At 33.8% G+C, this 15,263-nt stretch overlaps 1 protein-coding gene and 1 pseudogene across 6 annotated transcripts; one reads left to right on the forward strand and one right to left on the reverse strand.

The window, feature by feature from the left end:
• Positions 1 to 4: 4 nt before the first annotated feature.
• LOC147401018 (glutamate--glyoxylate aminotransferase 2-like) lies at positions 5 to 5,537 on the reverse strand (annotated as a pseudogene). Its single transcript, XR_015178295.1, has 12 exons — positions 4,672 to 5,537; positions 3,956 to 4,021; positions 3,623 to 3,740; positions 3,386 to 3,467; positions 3,166 to 3,275; positions 2,889 to 3,050; positions 2,443 to 2,607; positions 2,215 to 2,346; positions 1,283 to 1,347; positions 926 to 1,017; positions 647 to 803; positions 5 to 293 (listed from the first exon to the last, which is right to left on the reverse strand). The product of XR_015178295.1 is annotated as a glutamate--glyoxylate aminotransferase 2-like (transcript).
• Positions 5,538 to 10,429: 4,892 nt separating this feature from the next.
• Positions 10,430 to 15,024, forward strand: LOC147401019 (uncharacterized). 5 transcript variants are annotated; one of them, XM_086442118.1, is made up of 7 exons: positions 10,430 to 10,538; positions 11,470 to 11,880; positions 12,491 to 12,718; positions 12,948 to 13,121; positions 13,297 to 13,403; positions 13,521 to 13,861; positions 14,029 to 15,024. In XM_086442118.1, the coding sequence occupies exons 2-7, from the start codon at positions 11,644 to 11,646 to the stop codon at positions 14,493 to 14,495; spliced, it is 1,554 nt and encodes a 517-aa protein (XP_086298244.1). In that variant the 5' UTR covers positions 10,430 to 10,538; positions 11,470 to 11,643; the 3' UTR covers positions 14,496 to 15,024. The 5 variants fall into 5 exon arrangements, with proteins under 5 accessions (XP_086298244.1, XP_086298245.1, XP_086298246.1 ...); XM_086442119.1 differs by having other exon boundaries at positions 10,523 to 10,542; XM_086442121.1 differs by lacking the exons at positions 10,430 to 10,538; positions 11,470 to 11,880 and having other exon boundaries at positions 11,911 to 12,718; positions 14,029 to 14,247; positions 14,326 to 15,024.
• Positions 15,025 to 15,263: the final 239 nt, after the last annotated feature.

Below are 15,263 nucleotides of genomic sequence, written 5' to 3' on the forward strand. Positions count from 1 at the left end.
AATGTAAATATAAGGTAGATAGCAGGATTAAGGTTCAATAGATAAAACATTTACACCATTTTTAATGAGAATAGAGATAATTTTGTAAATAGAAATGAGAGTACACAAACTGATTGATAAAGCTGTAGAAATTAATACAAATTAGGATTTCTTTAAGGCTCCCTTAAATCCTTGAATAGCCTCTGTAGTCCTCATATTAATCCATGAACTCATCATTGAACTTCTTGAAATTTTCCCTGATAGCAGGCATGTCTTCTTCAGCTGGTAAGATGGTTGTCCTCAAGTGAAAGACTCTGTTAAAGAAGTAATCCATTACCCATACTTCCATTGAAATTGTTTCAAGAAAAGATACCATTTTTATGCCAAGAAATTCTCAAAGAAGACTGTAAGTACCACTCGGTAAAAGTTTGATATCAACAAAAGGAAAAATAGAAGAGAAAGATGATAGCAGCCTTGTGTAAATTTTTCTCGACAAAATATTTCTCAAAAATATAAAGAGAGCTTCTATTGCCACACCAACTGTTACTAACAGCACCCAAATGTGTGTTAATTCTTTGGTGACTGATTTACATATGAATTGGGGCGCTGTTTGCAAAAGTTGGTGTGGCAATAGAATCTCTCAAATATAAATGGAGTTGATAATTACCATTCTTTCTGACTGAAAACTGAACCAGGAACGGTCGAGATGCCTGTGGCTTCCAATAGCTTGAGACAATAGAAAACGTCAGGGACCTTTCTGGCTTTTTTGGCAGCTTCAATTGCTTTTTGCGGTAAGCGAATTTGTGCAAAAGAATACATGGCTCCTAAAAGAAGTTTTATCATAAGTAGTCAACTAATCAAGATTAAGAAACTATTTCAAAATTGTAAGGAAGTACAAACAATACACATGAAACAGAATTTCATTGTAAGATGAACTACTACTTACCTTCTGTGAAGTTACAAACTACATTTCTACAACTGCTGAATCCATTGGTCATTATGTGAGCCCTCCTCCTTAGTGATTCAAGGACTGCTTTGCTGCATACTTCATGATTGGTAAATATTTTATATATATATATATATATACTGTGGGAGGTAAAATTTCACCCTATGACATGATGACGTGGCAACAGAAACAAGGTCGGATCAGCTTGCGCATACAGTAGTCATGTAAAGGTCTCAGAACAAAAAAAAATGCAGAAATGAGGTTAATTAGTTCAATTCTATTAAAAAAGAAGTCATGTATTATATAAGAAAAGGGTAAAAGGTGACATATATGGAGTTGAATCTCAGTCATCCATACCTCTCCTGAACAAACTTCAGGTATGAGATGTCTCCTGGCTTTGGGGAGTTGACCATCAGCCCTTGCTGAAAAAAAAAATTTATTTCAAGGTCACACTTAATGGATCCAATCAGGGAAGTTAGAAGCACCAAATACATATAATTAACAGAACAACCAAGCATGGAAAGTTGTAACCCCAAGGGGTTGGCCTAGTGGCAAGCCAAGCCTTGATAACCCCGATGAGGTTATTATCGTATTGTTGGTGGGAATCGAACCTGTCATCACCTAAATATTTTACCGACCAAGCTAGTCAACGTCTGTCCAAAAATTATAATATATAGTCAAATAACTTGACTACTTGATAGAAAGAATTCTTTGGGACTCATTTTCAAAAAGCACAAACGAGCATGAAAACAGTCGAGATTTTTTCTCTAAATTGTTTATGTTTCAATGAACTATCCATATAAAATAATGCAATTTTTATATAGCTATCAAATTGAACATAGGGTTCTGTTGGAATTAGGTTTCTTATGGTTGTCTAATACTTTGTGACCTCATATGAAACCAATTAATGTGTCTGTTTCTTGACTTTTCAGTTATTACATAGCTTCCGTCTTTTTGAAGGACACACAGTCTACTAATGCCATACGAATTGCCACACTAAAATCAACTTTTTTTCAAATGTTTGGTTGGTTTAAATGCATTATTTTTGTTCACATATAAACGACATGAAATGCTGATATGAAATGTTGGATGAAACTTTTACCCTACCAGACATTCTTTTCCGTAGTTTTATCATTTATGATTGAGTGACAATTTTATTTTATTTTTTGCAATTTTAAAGAGTGGGTTCGTTTCCAAAACTTAAATAAGAAAACATTATAGGAAACAGTAATGATTGGCACATAATTAAAGAGGTAAAATGAGAAATGCCGTCATAGAAAGAAACAAACCTGCTGAGGAATATTGGTCATCTCAAAGTATCCTCCCCGCTGTCCACATTCTCCCCAATAACCTTTAGACACAGTGTGGAAAGACACAAGTTGAACCTCCTTGCTTATGGGTGGGCCCATGTCCAGCAAAATCTTCCAATGTTTGAGGTGTAATTGGTTTTTACTTAAGCCAAGTTCCCAACAAACACTTAACTGAAATTAAAACCACATAGTGTGTACTTATTATACCTTTCTTGCGCTTAAAAAGGGGAGTTCATCCTGGTATGCGTTCTGCTGATAAACTTCGTCCGCAAGAAGAACTGAGTTCTCATAGAAACAAAATCGTAGAAGTTCCTTTAGACTAGCTTTGCTCATACACTGACCCGTAGGGTTTATAATAACCATGGCTCTGACCTGAGCACATCCTCAATGCATGAGAAATGAAACAATTAAATTACATTATATAAAAAGTAATTTCATTGTAGTATGACAATTGGGTATTTAGAAGAATAAATTATATATTAGATTCCATATTATCATATACAAGTCGAAGAAATTAGTATAATTTCAAAATGGAAATGGATGGGGAGTTTGGTGGCGAGTATTCATCAAGTACACTAAATCGATAAATTCTCAAATGTCACATTGGTTTCTAAACAATTCTGCATATGTAACAAGCATAACTAAGTGGACACGTACACTTTGCCTCTAGAACGGGCCTGTGCAACTGACTGGCGAATGTTATTGATGTCAAGATCCCAATTCACTGTCTCTTCCTAGTAATATGGAACAAGAGAACCACCATATAAGGATATTGCAGCCAAGTATAGCGGGTATTGTGGAACGGGAACTAAGATCTAGCAACACAAGCACAAAAATTCCCCAATGTAAATAGAAAAAAAATAATACAAGGAGAAAAAAAAGGATTATAAGAAAAAAGTCCAAATGTCAAGGTATAACAAACATCTTTACTCTGTCATTTGGCAATAATTATTACCCATCTCGTTCACCACGAATAATAGTACTCAAAATCTGCATTACTCCTTTGCTAGCACCATTGGTGAAGTATGAGTTCTGGGTCACTACAATGTCATAAAAGAAATCACCTTCCATTTTAGGAACCAACACTCATCAAACTCCAATATTCAGGGAAAAAATTCAGCCTTTTAAATCAGCTTTGATATTTTATTACCTCGGATACCCATACTGCTTTTCAATGAACTCTGCCACTTCCTTCCTTATTCCAAGAAGACCTCGGGAATCACTGTACGCACCTAATTTTTCGAACTATTCAATTTAGCGTTTGTCATATGGGGTTACCCACATTTACAGTAAAAAAAAAAAAAAAAAAAAACTACTTTACAAGCTATACTTAGACATGGAATGATTTCAAATAACAAGCTCTTTTATGATTACTCAAAGTGCATACCTAGGCCACCCGATGTCAATGAAAGATAATGCTTAGCTCTTGCAATGGTGTCTGCTGGGAAGACAAGTCCCACATTAGGATCATCTAGTAGAAATGGAGCTTGGCATAGAGCCACCACCTGTAATTAAGCATTGTTTTTTGCATCAACCCTAACTTAAAGTAAAGGATGAGCACTAATATAAAACACCTCCAAGCAAAAAAAGAGAAGGAAATACACGAAACCCTTTCCTTATTTAATTTCCCTATATAGGTTTCATAAGATGTAACAAGCATATCTTCACACACAAAAAACTTGCTAAGTAAGCAACCAGTATATTTCTTAAAATGATGAACCTGGCGAGGGAAGGTCAGTGGCTTCTGTCCTAAAGCATGAGGATTTCCAACGTTTGTAAAAATAATCTGCAGATGAATAAGTCGAAACTGTGAGATAATGAGGATGTATATCGGACAAGAAATACAAATAAACGTTCCACATAATATAGATCATCCGGTAAATTGTTATGTAAGTTCTCAGACTTGACTTACATGCATGCATGTATACTAACCCCTAAAACTGTTCAGGATCTGACACATAGATTTCAGTCCTTGGTTGCATGAATTGAAATGGTGATATATCAATAGAAAAATTATTAGTAACAATATCTAATTTAAGAAATTAAAGGAACAAAAATATAGTAAAATAACTCATTTTCTCTAAAGATTATTCATAATTAGTATCACTTAGAAACTTCAAGCTGACAATACTAACAAAAATAAAATGATAAAGAGCAAACAAGGTCAAGTGTTCAGTATAAGTGCTCCTTATTATGAACGAACGATGCCTTCTAATAATTATTGCTTATGGGTTATGAGAAATTGTGTTCAAAGAATAAAAACGAAAGAAGAGTCACGTCTCTGTCTCATATTAGAAAAAATTTCTGGTTTGAAATCCCTGTATCTCCAGAAACTACATACAAGGCCAACCCATTTTCCACAACTCATGAAGTCACACAACCACATTTAAGTAAACGTATGATGAACCCATAAGGGAAATCTGAAAATATATACACCTTTTTCCCTTCCTTCTGAAGCTTGGAAGCTCGTAGATACAGCTCACCTCTTACAGCACATTGAACTTTCTTCACGTTCTCGTTCAATGTCTCATAGTCTAATGCCTTTGGTGACATGATTGAGTAGTTAATATATTACAAATGTAGAGTTATAACCTGAAAACTTCCAGGGAAATTAAATGAGCTTAAGAATATGGCAAAGAAAAAAACTAAAGTGAATGTAAACTATAAGTCTTATATTGGTTTGAATTTATATTTTTCCTTCGATTCACTTTATTCAATCTAAATCATTGAAAACTAAGCAGAAATGCATGGCATAATAGAACAATGCCCACATTCAAATAATGGCCTCTCAATACAGAAGGACCAATCCCACACTTAGTGATCAGGAAACCAAATTGACTGAAAATAGTATTATAAGATGAAAAATAAAGTAAATAAACAAACAAAGGTCAAAATACAAACTTAAAGAACTCATTAAAATATGTAAATAATAAAATGTAGAAAAAGAAAAGATCAGTAATTCATACATGTAATACTAAACCAAAGAAATTCAGAATAAAGGGAAAATTGGGATCAAATAAGACATTATGAATTGCAAAATACTGTGTCTACAAGGGAAGCTCCATCTACAAGAGACAAAACCCAACAAACTTCCAAAACAAGTGTTCTTTTGCCATAAATCACTGAAATAAAACAAAGCCAGATACAACAGCACATAAAGAAATCACTCTAGAGTCTAGAACATAAATATTATCAAATGTCTGTAACAGATAAGTAATCCCATCATGAATTGCAACACAACCCATTTAGAATCTGAAAAATTAAAATTAAAATAAAGGTAACCCAATTGTCTTAATCAACAAAATTACCATTTCAATCACAAATTTAAACAATATCCAATTTCGCCAACAACCCATCATTAATTAATCCCAACTATAAAACTTTAATAACAAACATTAAGAAGAAATTAAGGATACCCACATCTATTTTCGATTTAAGTTTCCTATTTCACAATTTATTTATTTTAATTATTTTCTTACTAAAAGGCTACCTTGGAACTTCAATAGACCAACATGCGAAGAAGCAAAGAGAGACACGCAAGTGAAATGGTGACAGAAATAAAGTTCTGCTGATCTGTTTTTTTTTTTTTCTTATTTTATTATTGATGATTGTTTGAAAATATGCCAAGCAAAATAGAGAGATGGATACAATCTTGAATAGATGTGGAGGTGAGTGTGGGATTGGGACCACAATCACTAAAAATATAGAAGAATTAACAAGATTCCTAAATTGAGGGGAATAGATAAAGTTCAAAGAAGTGTGGTGTAGCTTCAGTTCAACTCTAGTCAGATAATGAAATTTGTGTCATTCATACACATAGTCATAAAGCATATTTTGGTCATTTATCTGATGTATCATTAGATGATGTTTGATTAGAGTTTTATGTGTGCAAGATGAGTTAGGGGATGGAATGGGCTAAAATCTGTTCAAGCCTTACATTAAAGGCCCTAATGTTGTGATGGACTTGGCTATACATTTTATTGGGTATAAGTGTATCCTTATTATAGGTTATTGTAGTCATTTTCTATTAGTCTATTATAGAAGACCATGGTTTAGGAGGTGTATGTCATCAGTTTGAAAATGCAAGGGTATCTCAAATATTTATCAAAACTTGAGAGGTATACCTAAATTGCCCCATATAATATTAGTATATTAGAGAAGACTTAAGTTTGATAAAAATCTATCCAAATGGAGGGTACATCATTTTAAAGACCTTAAGAGGATAATTTTGAGTGTGACATGTAGTTTTTCTTAATTTATATATAATAAAATGACTTATATTATGATCTAAAGGAATGATCCAGGGTTTGGATTGCTCAAAAAGGCTAGAGCTTTAACATGAAAACTTTTCTAACCTCAAATTATATATGTTTTATTTTCATCATCAAATATTTGATTAAGATGACAGGAAAAATATAGGTTTCCTAAAGATCAATACATTCTCCCATCTTGTTTGACGATAATTGCCAAAGTGGTTTATCATCAATTTTCTTTAATATAAAAAGTCGTGATCTAGAACAATGTTTCATTCCTATAATAATGTTAGGTGTTTACGTGTTACCTTTTTATTAGAGTTCAAACACACCGGGTTGCGTGCACGAAATTAAGAATGGGTACACAAGTATTTAAAAGAAGGAAAGAAAACTAACTTGTAAAGGACCATAAACAAAATTGTTTTCCAAACTTTGCGTAATATGTTTGCTTGGTTGTTTTTTAATAAGAGGGTCCCATCATAAATTATCATTAATTTAATGAATTTTGAACAATTCCATGAGTTGAATGAGATTTTTATTTAAAATGATTTAATTTATCTTTCGATTTGTTTTAAAATGATATAGAATCATATGTCAATTATTATTTAATTTTAAAACAGATTTTAAGGATTTTTTTTTTTTTTTTTTTTTGACTTTTGTAGGATAATCAAATAAACGTAAAATTTTACATTGGACACAACCAAATACTACAATCATAAAACTACATAAAATTTAGTAAACATAAATCTCTGCAAACACAAAATTTTGTATTTGAGGTGCAAAGAAACAGGGCCAATATCACAAAAATTTACATGATTCACCCAATGTAAACTTCGTCGATGGAGATTCAATTGATGAAGCCAGGAAGAAAAACTTGAAAATGAAAGAATAAATCCTTTTAATCGAATAATATGACTTAAATAACATAATATGAGCTTAAAACAAATGGCCTAGATGACTTACAAAAGACATTTTCTTTTACAAAAATTCAAAATAAAATAAATATTTAAGAATGTTGTCCTACTCATGATTATGATTAGCTCCACCAAAAATTCTATTTCTTCCCTCCCTATCTTCTCCAAAAAAAAGAAAAAAAAATTTGTGTGTCACAGGTTGACCTGACTTTTGAGAGTTGTAAAAGCCATATTGATTTAATGGACTAACTCAAACTTATTCTGACTGTTAGATATATAGGCATTCCATGGAGTTTCTTAATGAGGATCTTGAGAAGGACCAACTACTCAAATTTAGAAATATAATGTTTAATTTAAAATCTAGATGGTCTTTGGAATGTAGCTTAATAATTAGATAGAAAGATGGAATATTGGTTAAACAAAATTAAGGTGATTGGTTGACAACTAACAAGCTTATACAAACCTAATAAAACAAGATTAAAATACTCATTTGTTGACAACCAAACCCCTCACAATGTCATTGGATTCCATTAATATTTAATGGTTTATATGAAAGTTAATCTACAAACTAAAGTGGATAATTATTGTTGAATTATTCCACGATGCATAAACTAATAAAGCTCCTTATTTAAGTAGTATCATAAGAACTGGTCTTCCGGGTTTTGTATCGTGTCTAGGGTTTAGAATCATTACCGCTTAAAATTCGAGTAGTTATAATCCGATGCCCACCTTTGACATGCACCCCCACCATAGAACCGTAGATCATATGTCTTGGGATACACAAGAAAAAGATTTATGATTCTGCGTATCCCAAGGCAAATGATCTACGGTTCTGTGATGGGGAGTATGTCAGAGAGGGGCGTCAAAAAATCATTAGTCTTAAACTTATGACTAGTGGGTTGGCATATTATCAAGTTTAATTCATTAAAATTGGCTTTATGGTTTCAAATAACAATAACGGGTAGTCACACATGCCCACATACGGATATGTGCATGGTATCGATAGATGTTGCTAATCGTGTTAAAAGGTTAAATAATTGTTATTCCTTCCTATTGTAAATATACCAAAAGCAATCAAACTGTTAATCAAGAATATCAGTTTATATTCTAAAGCTTATCCCAAATCTAAGCATTTTAAGTTGGGTGGGAATTCCAATTTCCCTACCATCATCCTTTTTCAGGTACCCTTTGCATTGGGCAAGTAGAGTGAAAAAAGAATCACAATGTCTGGCATATCTATGTATAGCTAGCCAGGTCAAGACTCTAAGTCAAGAAATATAAAGAAACTAGATAGAAGATCCTTAAATAGCGACCTCCATTAACTTTTAAGAGCTAACATTTCCACACCAACTCTTTCATGACACACCAAAACAAATAAATAAAATGATGAATCTCCATTTCATGCGCTGAATACGATGAAATTCCAATTTTGATACATTATTTATTTTAATTCTCAAAATATGCTTTTAAAGTGAATTTGTCACCTATATAGTCTACGAATTCATTGATAAAATATCAACGATTTTACCTAATCAACAATCTCGCTGGTAATTTATTAGCGAATTCGTTGACTATAAAAGTGACGAATTCACTGGAAAAGAATGTTTTGGGAATAAAAATGAACAGTGTACTGAAACTAGAGTTTGGACATAAGTTGCGCACGCTTTGAAAAAAAAAAATCCCTAGATTAAACATGATGTTTGGGGTGTGAATAGTCATTCTATTTTTCTACTGATCACATCTTTTTTTTATTTCTTCCCAAAAATGTAAAAAAAAAAAAAAGTTCTTTGATTTGGGCTTCTTTTCCAGTGACTCTAATAAACAAGTTATGAGAATTAGAGAGTGATTGAGGAAAAAAAAAAAAAATCAAAGGTTGGTAGTTGTTGGATTGTCATTGTTGCTATTCTATTCTTTCTCATTTTCTTTTCTTTTTTCCTTTTATTTCATAAGTATTTTGGTGTGTCTATATCATTTTTTTTAACCATGTCTATATTAGTATTTGAATTATTATATATAATTGGATTATTTGGTGAGTTATTAGAAAAAGAGTCGGTGGCAATAAAAATTCTCTAATTTAATTAGAGTCATGATAATCTAATGCCACCCTGCACCCCATCACAGAACCGTAGATCACTTGCCTCAGGATACACAAGAAAAAGATTTATGATTTTGGGTATCCAAAGGCAAATGATCTATGGTTCTGTGATGGGGCTTATGTCAGAGGGGGGCATCAGAAAATCATTATTCATTTAATTATGTTAATAAGTGTTCAAAAGTTGGGTTAGGGGGCTTAAGGTTGGCATTGCTCTTACTACCCTGAGTTCAGTTCCTACCATCTCCGAATTATTGATCTCATTAAAAACAGGCACTATTTTATACATACAAAAAATGCCCAATCCAAGATAATTTCACTAAACTCAACTTCAAACTGACCTTTTACACGCCCAAACCGAAGATTAATTCTCTAGGGTTAGATCCATCCTTTCTATTTATCTAGTTACAGTCCAAATCCTTAAAAGGATACTACATGGGCTTAAAGCCCATTATATAGCCCGGCCCATTGAGTAAACACAAAGGTAGACACGTTGAGGGGATTCTAAAGGGACAAAAAAGATGGAGACGTGAAAGGCACGCGATTCGCGAAGAGTGAAGTGGGATGAATAGAGAATCAAACATTGATACTGTATTTCATGTTCCACCACACTTTATGCTGCACCGACTTTCAGCTAAACTCGAAGACCAATCCAGATGATCCATATAACCAATCATTCCCTACCTCCTGCACTTCAAGTCAACAACCGAAAGGTTTCACCGACTATCGAATGTTCTTAGCCGTCCGATTGGCCCGCCTTCATTAAAGTAGTGGTCAAGACTGGTCAAGCGTCCAACGAAAAGGTCGTTGCTTACGCAAGGGCAATTACGTCATCCCAAACTTATTTTTCTCCTAAAAGACGAAATTACCCTCAATAAACCTACAAACAGTCACGAAATTTCTTTACAGAAGTAAGGCTATTTTTGTCATTTTAGTAAAAGGCGGGGAAGAGTTAACCGTTTTTTTTTTTTTCCTTATAAAGGTCTCTTCTTATTCTCTGTTTCAACTTGGTTCCAAGGAAGCTTCAAAACCAGAGCTCTAATGGCAAGTATACCTCAAATTTTCATTTTTTATATTTTTTTTTTATTTTTTTATATTTATGGTTTTCTCTTAGATGAAAAAAAAAAAAATCTTAATTGTAAGGTCTTGGTGTATTTTTGGTTTATAAGAACTGTATTTCTTGTTCTTCATATCGAATTATATGATCAAGAGTTGAGCAATCATAAAAAAACACTAAGAAATTTCTTTAATTTATTGTATTTTATCATTTGATTTGCGTCGTTTCTCTATGTTTTACTCTCTTTGAAAAAAAAAAAATTAGTCTCAGTTTATGACCAGAGCTCTAATGGCAAGTATACCTCAAATTTTCATTTTTTTTATTTTTATTTATTTATGGTTTTCTCTTAGATGAAAAAAAAAATAATAATAATCTTAATTGTAATGTCTTGGTGTATTTTTGGTTTATAAGAACTATATTTCTTGCTCTTCATATCGAATTATATGATCAAGAGTTGAGCAATCATAAAAAATACTAAGAAATTTCTTTAATTTATTGTATTTGATCATTCGATTTGCGTCGTTTCTCTATGTTTTACTCTCTTTGAAAAAAAAAATTAGTCTCAGTTTATGTTGAAGGAGCAATAACTATGTTTGATTAAAGAAACACAGTCGTTTCGTCTAATTTGATTTTGATCTCTAAAATATGATTTAGTTTTTATGATTTAAGTTTAAAATCAGTTGAAATTGGAGTTTTTTTTTATTATTAGAAGTTGTGTCAAAACTCATAAAAGGAAATCCCTTATTTTGTGGTGAGTACTTTCAATCCAATTTGATTTTAACTTTGCCTTGAACAAAAGGGCAAAATCCTTTTCATGGCTAAAATACCCATACTCAGACGTTGATTCAAAGAAATTTAGGTTAAAAGTTGGGAGAGAAATTTAAGAATCTAAACAGTTGTAATGGGTGTTGTTATCAGGGAAAAAGCTGGAAACTAAATGAAAATCGCAACTACACAAGAGATTAGGAAGAAAATTCTCTGTTTCGAAGATCTAATGTTTCTATCTGCAAACTTTGATGCAAAAAGACAAGGATTTTCCGATGCTGTCGCCATGAAAAAGTGATACATTTTTTAAGGTAGTTGATTCAATCCATGGATTCTAAGAACCATAATCACGATAACATAAGTGGCGCCCTCTTTGTTTCGGAGTTTGATTGTACTCTCGTTACTGACTTGGAAGTCACGGAAGTTCCATCAAACACGTACGATATATCCTCTAGAGTGTTTTCGGGTGCACAAGGAAGAAGCATCGTACCCATCAAATTGGAGATGGAAGACGAAAACGATATGAGATGCAAGCAATTCAAATTAATGGCCCCAACTCAGCAGGTTTGGATGAAATATCTTGTTTTCTGATGCAAAACTGGTAATCTAAAATTGTTGTGTAAATGTCTTGTATTTTGTTGGCAGTACGTTGAGTTGCAGGGGGTAACGCCCCGCCGTGCGAGTCCCACTGCCCAGTCAGTGAGCAGGGGTGAAGGGGCAGCGCCCCCTTCCTAGGGGTCCCCCACCCTTGGAACAAACTTTTTAGGGTTACTAAAAAGACAATTTTGTTAGATTTTCTTAAAGTTTTTTTCTACTTTGGGGGGTTCTATTTTTTGAGGAGATAGATGCATTTAGAAACTCCCAGTTTTATAAATAAAGATTTCTAGGGCTGTAAATCCAAGGAATGAACATAGTAATTGTTCTTGATTTGATCTGTGGACGTAGGTACACTGCCGAACAGCGTAAATTCTTGTGTGGTGTGCGATTTTTATTCTCTTTTTTTTATATATATAACAAAAATGGTCCCATCTTCGAATTTTGGCGTACCTTGACAGTATTGGTTGTCATTTTTCTTCTTATATTCTTTATGGGTCTTTATGATTTGAAAATAATTTTGTTTCTTCTTGAAGATTGTTATTTTTTAGTCTCTAACGATAATTTTGTTTACTCTCAGTGTATTTATCTGAGTGTACCAGAAAACTTGAGTCCCTTGGGATTAACATTGAGGAAAACTCCATCCTTTTTAGATCTTGTGGAAACCCAACTGTCTTGTTCGAATGCTTCATTTTCGATGCCTAGGAAAAGAAAGAGCACTGATGATGAAGATGATTCTCAACAAATTAATGGGAAGACAAAAGCTTCTAATTTCTCGTGTTCACTCTTGCAAATCGGTTCATGGGAGGTAATCAGATCGATTGTCTGTCTTTGTTTACTGCATTTATGTTATTGTATGAAGCTTAGAATACAATGTCGAGGTTCTTTGAGGCATAGTTCACAAATGATGTTCTCCGATGCTTCAATCTTGGGTCCAATTGAGTTGGCCTTTTCAAGATATCCTATGTTGTGCTTATAATGGTTAGAACTTAAAACTCGTTTTAACGGTTGTTGGTTTGGATGTGTTTTACTTGCAGCGAGTCTCAAGATATGATGGGGAGTTGGTGGCAAAGTTTTATTTTGCAAAGAGAAAACTTGTATGGGAGATACTGGATGGTGGGCTGAAGAACAAAATGGAAGTGCCGTGGTCCGATATAGCTTCAATTAAAGCAACTTGCAATGATAATTCCACCCAAACACTCGAAATTGAGGTAATTTCCTTCAAAGTTCAGACACTTGATTCTAACTGGAATGTTAAAAACTGACGAGTTAAAATTGGGAACAAGCCTTTGATGATGATAACTATTTCCACAATTAAGCCGACAACCATTCAATATGTTTCGTACTACGTGCCACCACCGTGACTCGTCTTGAAAATATATCCAGTTGTTGAAGCGGCCTCTTTTCTTCCGGGAAACCAATCCACAACCAAGAAAGCATACTTTGTGGAGAACTACTGTGGATTTTACTGGCGGACAGGCATCAATTTTCAGGTAAGAATCACCATCGACAACAATGCCTCCATTTCAACATTCTAACATTTATTTATATATATTTTTGTTCATGTGGAATCCATGTTGTCAACTACTTCTCTCCTTTTTTGTTAATAGGAGACACTTGTTGCAATTCCCTCAAGGAACTTTGCAGAAGCACTATGAGAAACTTTTGCATTTAGACGACGGACTCGCTTTGCTCAGCAAGAAGCCTTACCCCTCGTTAGATTCTCCATTTTTCGGTTTAGACAACGTAGAATGTCAAAATCAAAATGATAATTTGTTTGGATTCGAGGGGTGTTCAACAATTGTAAAGCAGATGATTGAATCAGTGACTAGTGATGAATATTCGGATCAGCTCCACTGCCTCACCCTCTCTAGAACAACCATTCCTCAGAAATATACAAATCTAGACCACAGTACCACCGCTTATGATGAAATTAGTTCCTCCAGCTCAGGTACTATTTTCTACCAGACATTACTTGTAATAACCTTCACTGATATCTTAGCTGTAAAGAAGGATTCATGGTTCAAAGTTTTGTTCTGTTTCAAAATATTTTGGCAAAAAATTCTAGTTTCTGCCGAGACATTGAATTTTTCAGATGTCTGTCACCATTGTTTGCAGGAGCCAGCGGCGCTTATCTGGGTCATGAAATGTCAAGCTCACCCGTAAACATGTTTCCAGGTGTATTGGACTCATTACCACCATCCGTACCAAATTTGGACACACCCGAAAAGAGAGAAAGTTATTGCCATTTTAAAGAGAGGATAGAAGAAGTAAAAGCAGAACTGCTAGGAAACAATGTTGGTGGAGCAGAACTTCACCAAGGGAAACTAAATTCAAGTGAGAACACTAGCTCCACCTTTGATCTTGAATCAAATTGCTGGATTTTGGGCATTGAAACTGATCATAATCTCGTAGGTTCATCCAAAGGCATTGGTCTCAAAAGTGAGATTGATAATTATTTCGATGGATTTTCATGTTTTGGAGAGAGAAGCAGTAATCTACAGGAGGAAATTCATGACAATTGTGATGAATTATTGGCATATATTTCTGAGACCAATGTCAGTGAGGTTTTCGAGTGGACGTAAATGCATGTTATTGGGTATCTAACACCCATGTAGGTGCTCCTTTTCCCCTCTACTTTTCTTCATAAGTCTTTCATAGTTACAATGGAAGAGAGAACAAGAACCTCGATCTCAATCATGAGTAATATCTCCATCTGTTTGGATGATTAGAATTATCAAGTTTGATGCATTTTGGAGCAACAACAAATTAAATATTTGGGTAATATTCTATATCTCAACAATCTGCCACATATCACATATATTGGCAGTTGGCAGAGTGGGGGATTTTAAAAGGTCCTGTCATTATTACTAGCTGTCCGAGATTAACTGTTCCCTGCATATAATCATCAACAAAAGAAGTTGAAATCCCAAAGATGGGATTGTTCTCTTCTTTTCTACCCGTGCCACCTACAGATATTCTGTTGTATTTTCTTTTAACATTTGTGTAAATTGCCCATTGATGTGTTCTTGTTATTGTAAAAAAATCTTAAGCCAAGTACTCAAAGTCTGAGCTTAATTACGTTATATAAACAAGAAAACTGTAGGGATGTTCGATCATGTTATTTCTTTAAATAGCCAACAATGTTGACCCCAATTTTCTTCACTTGGTCCGAAGAAGTTCTCTGCCTTTCATGAACCTCACTATTCCTTGGTAGAGCTCATTACCACCAATGATGAACATAGGGAACCCTTCTTATACAAATATATTTGGAACACATCCCCAATATGTTGCCTAGATTAAAAACAGATGAGAGATCAATACAGCTAGTAAAGCAGCTTAAACATGAGACA

Source organism: Akebia trifoliata, chromosome 5 (assembly GCF_017979445.1).
Source record: "Akebia trifoliata isolate Shusen 1 chromosome 5, ASM1797944v1, whole genome shotgun sequence".
In the NCBI taxonomy this organism is placed as follows: Eukaryota; Viridiplantae; Streptophyta; class Magnoliopsida; order Ranunculales; family Lardizabalaceae; genus Akebia; species Akebia trifoliata.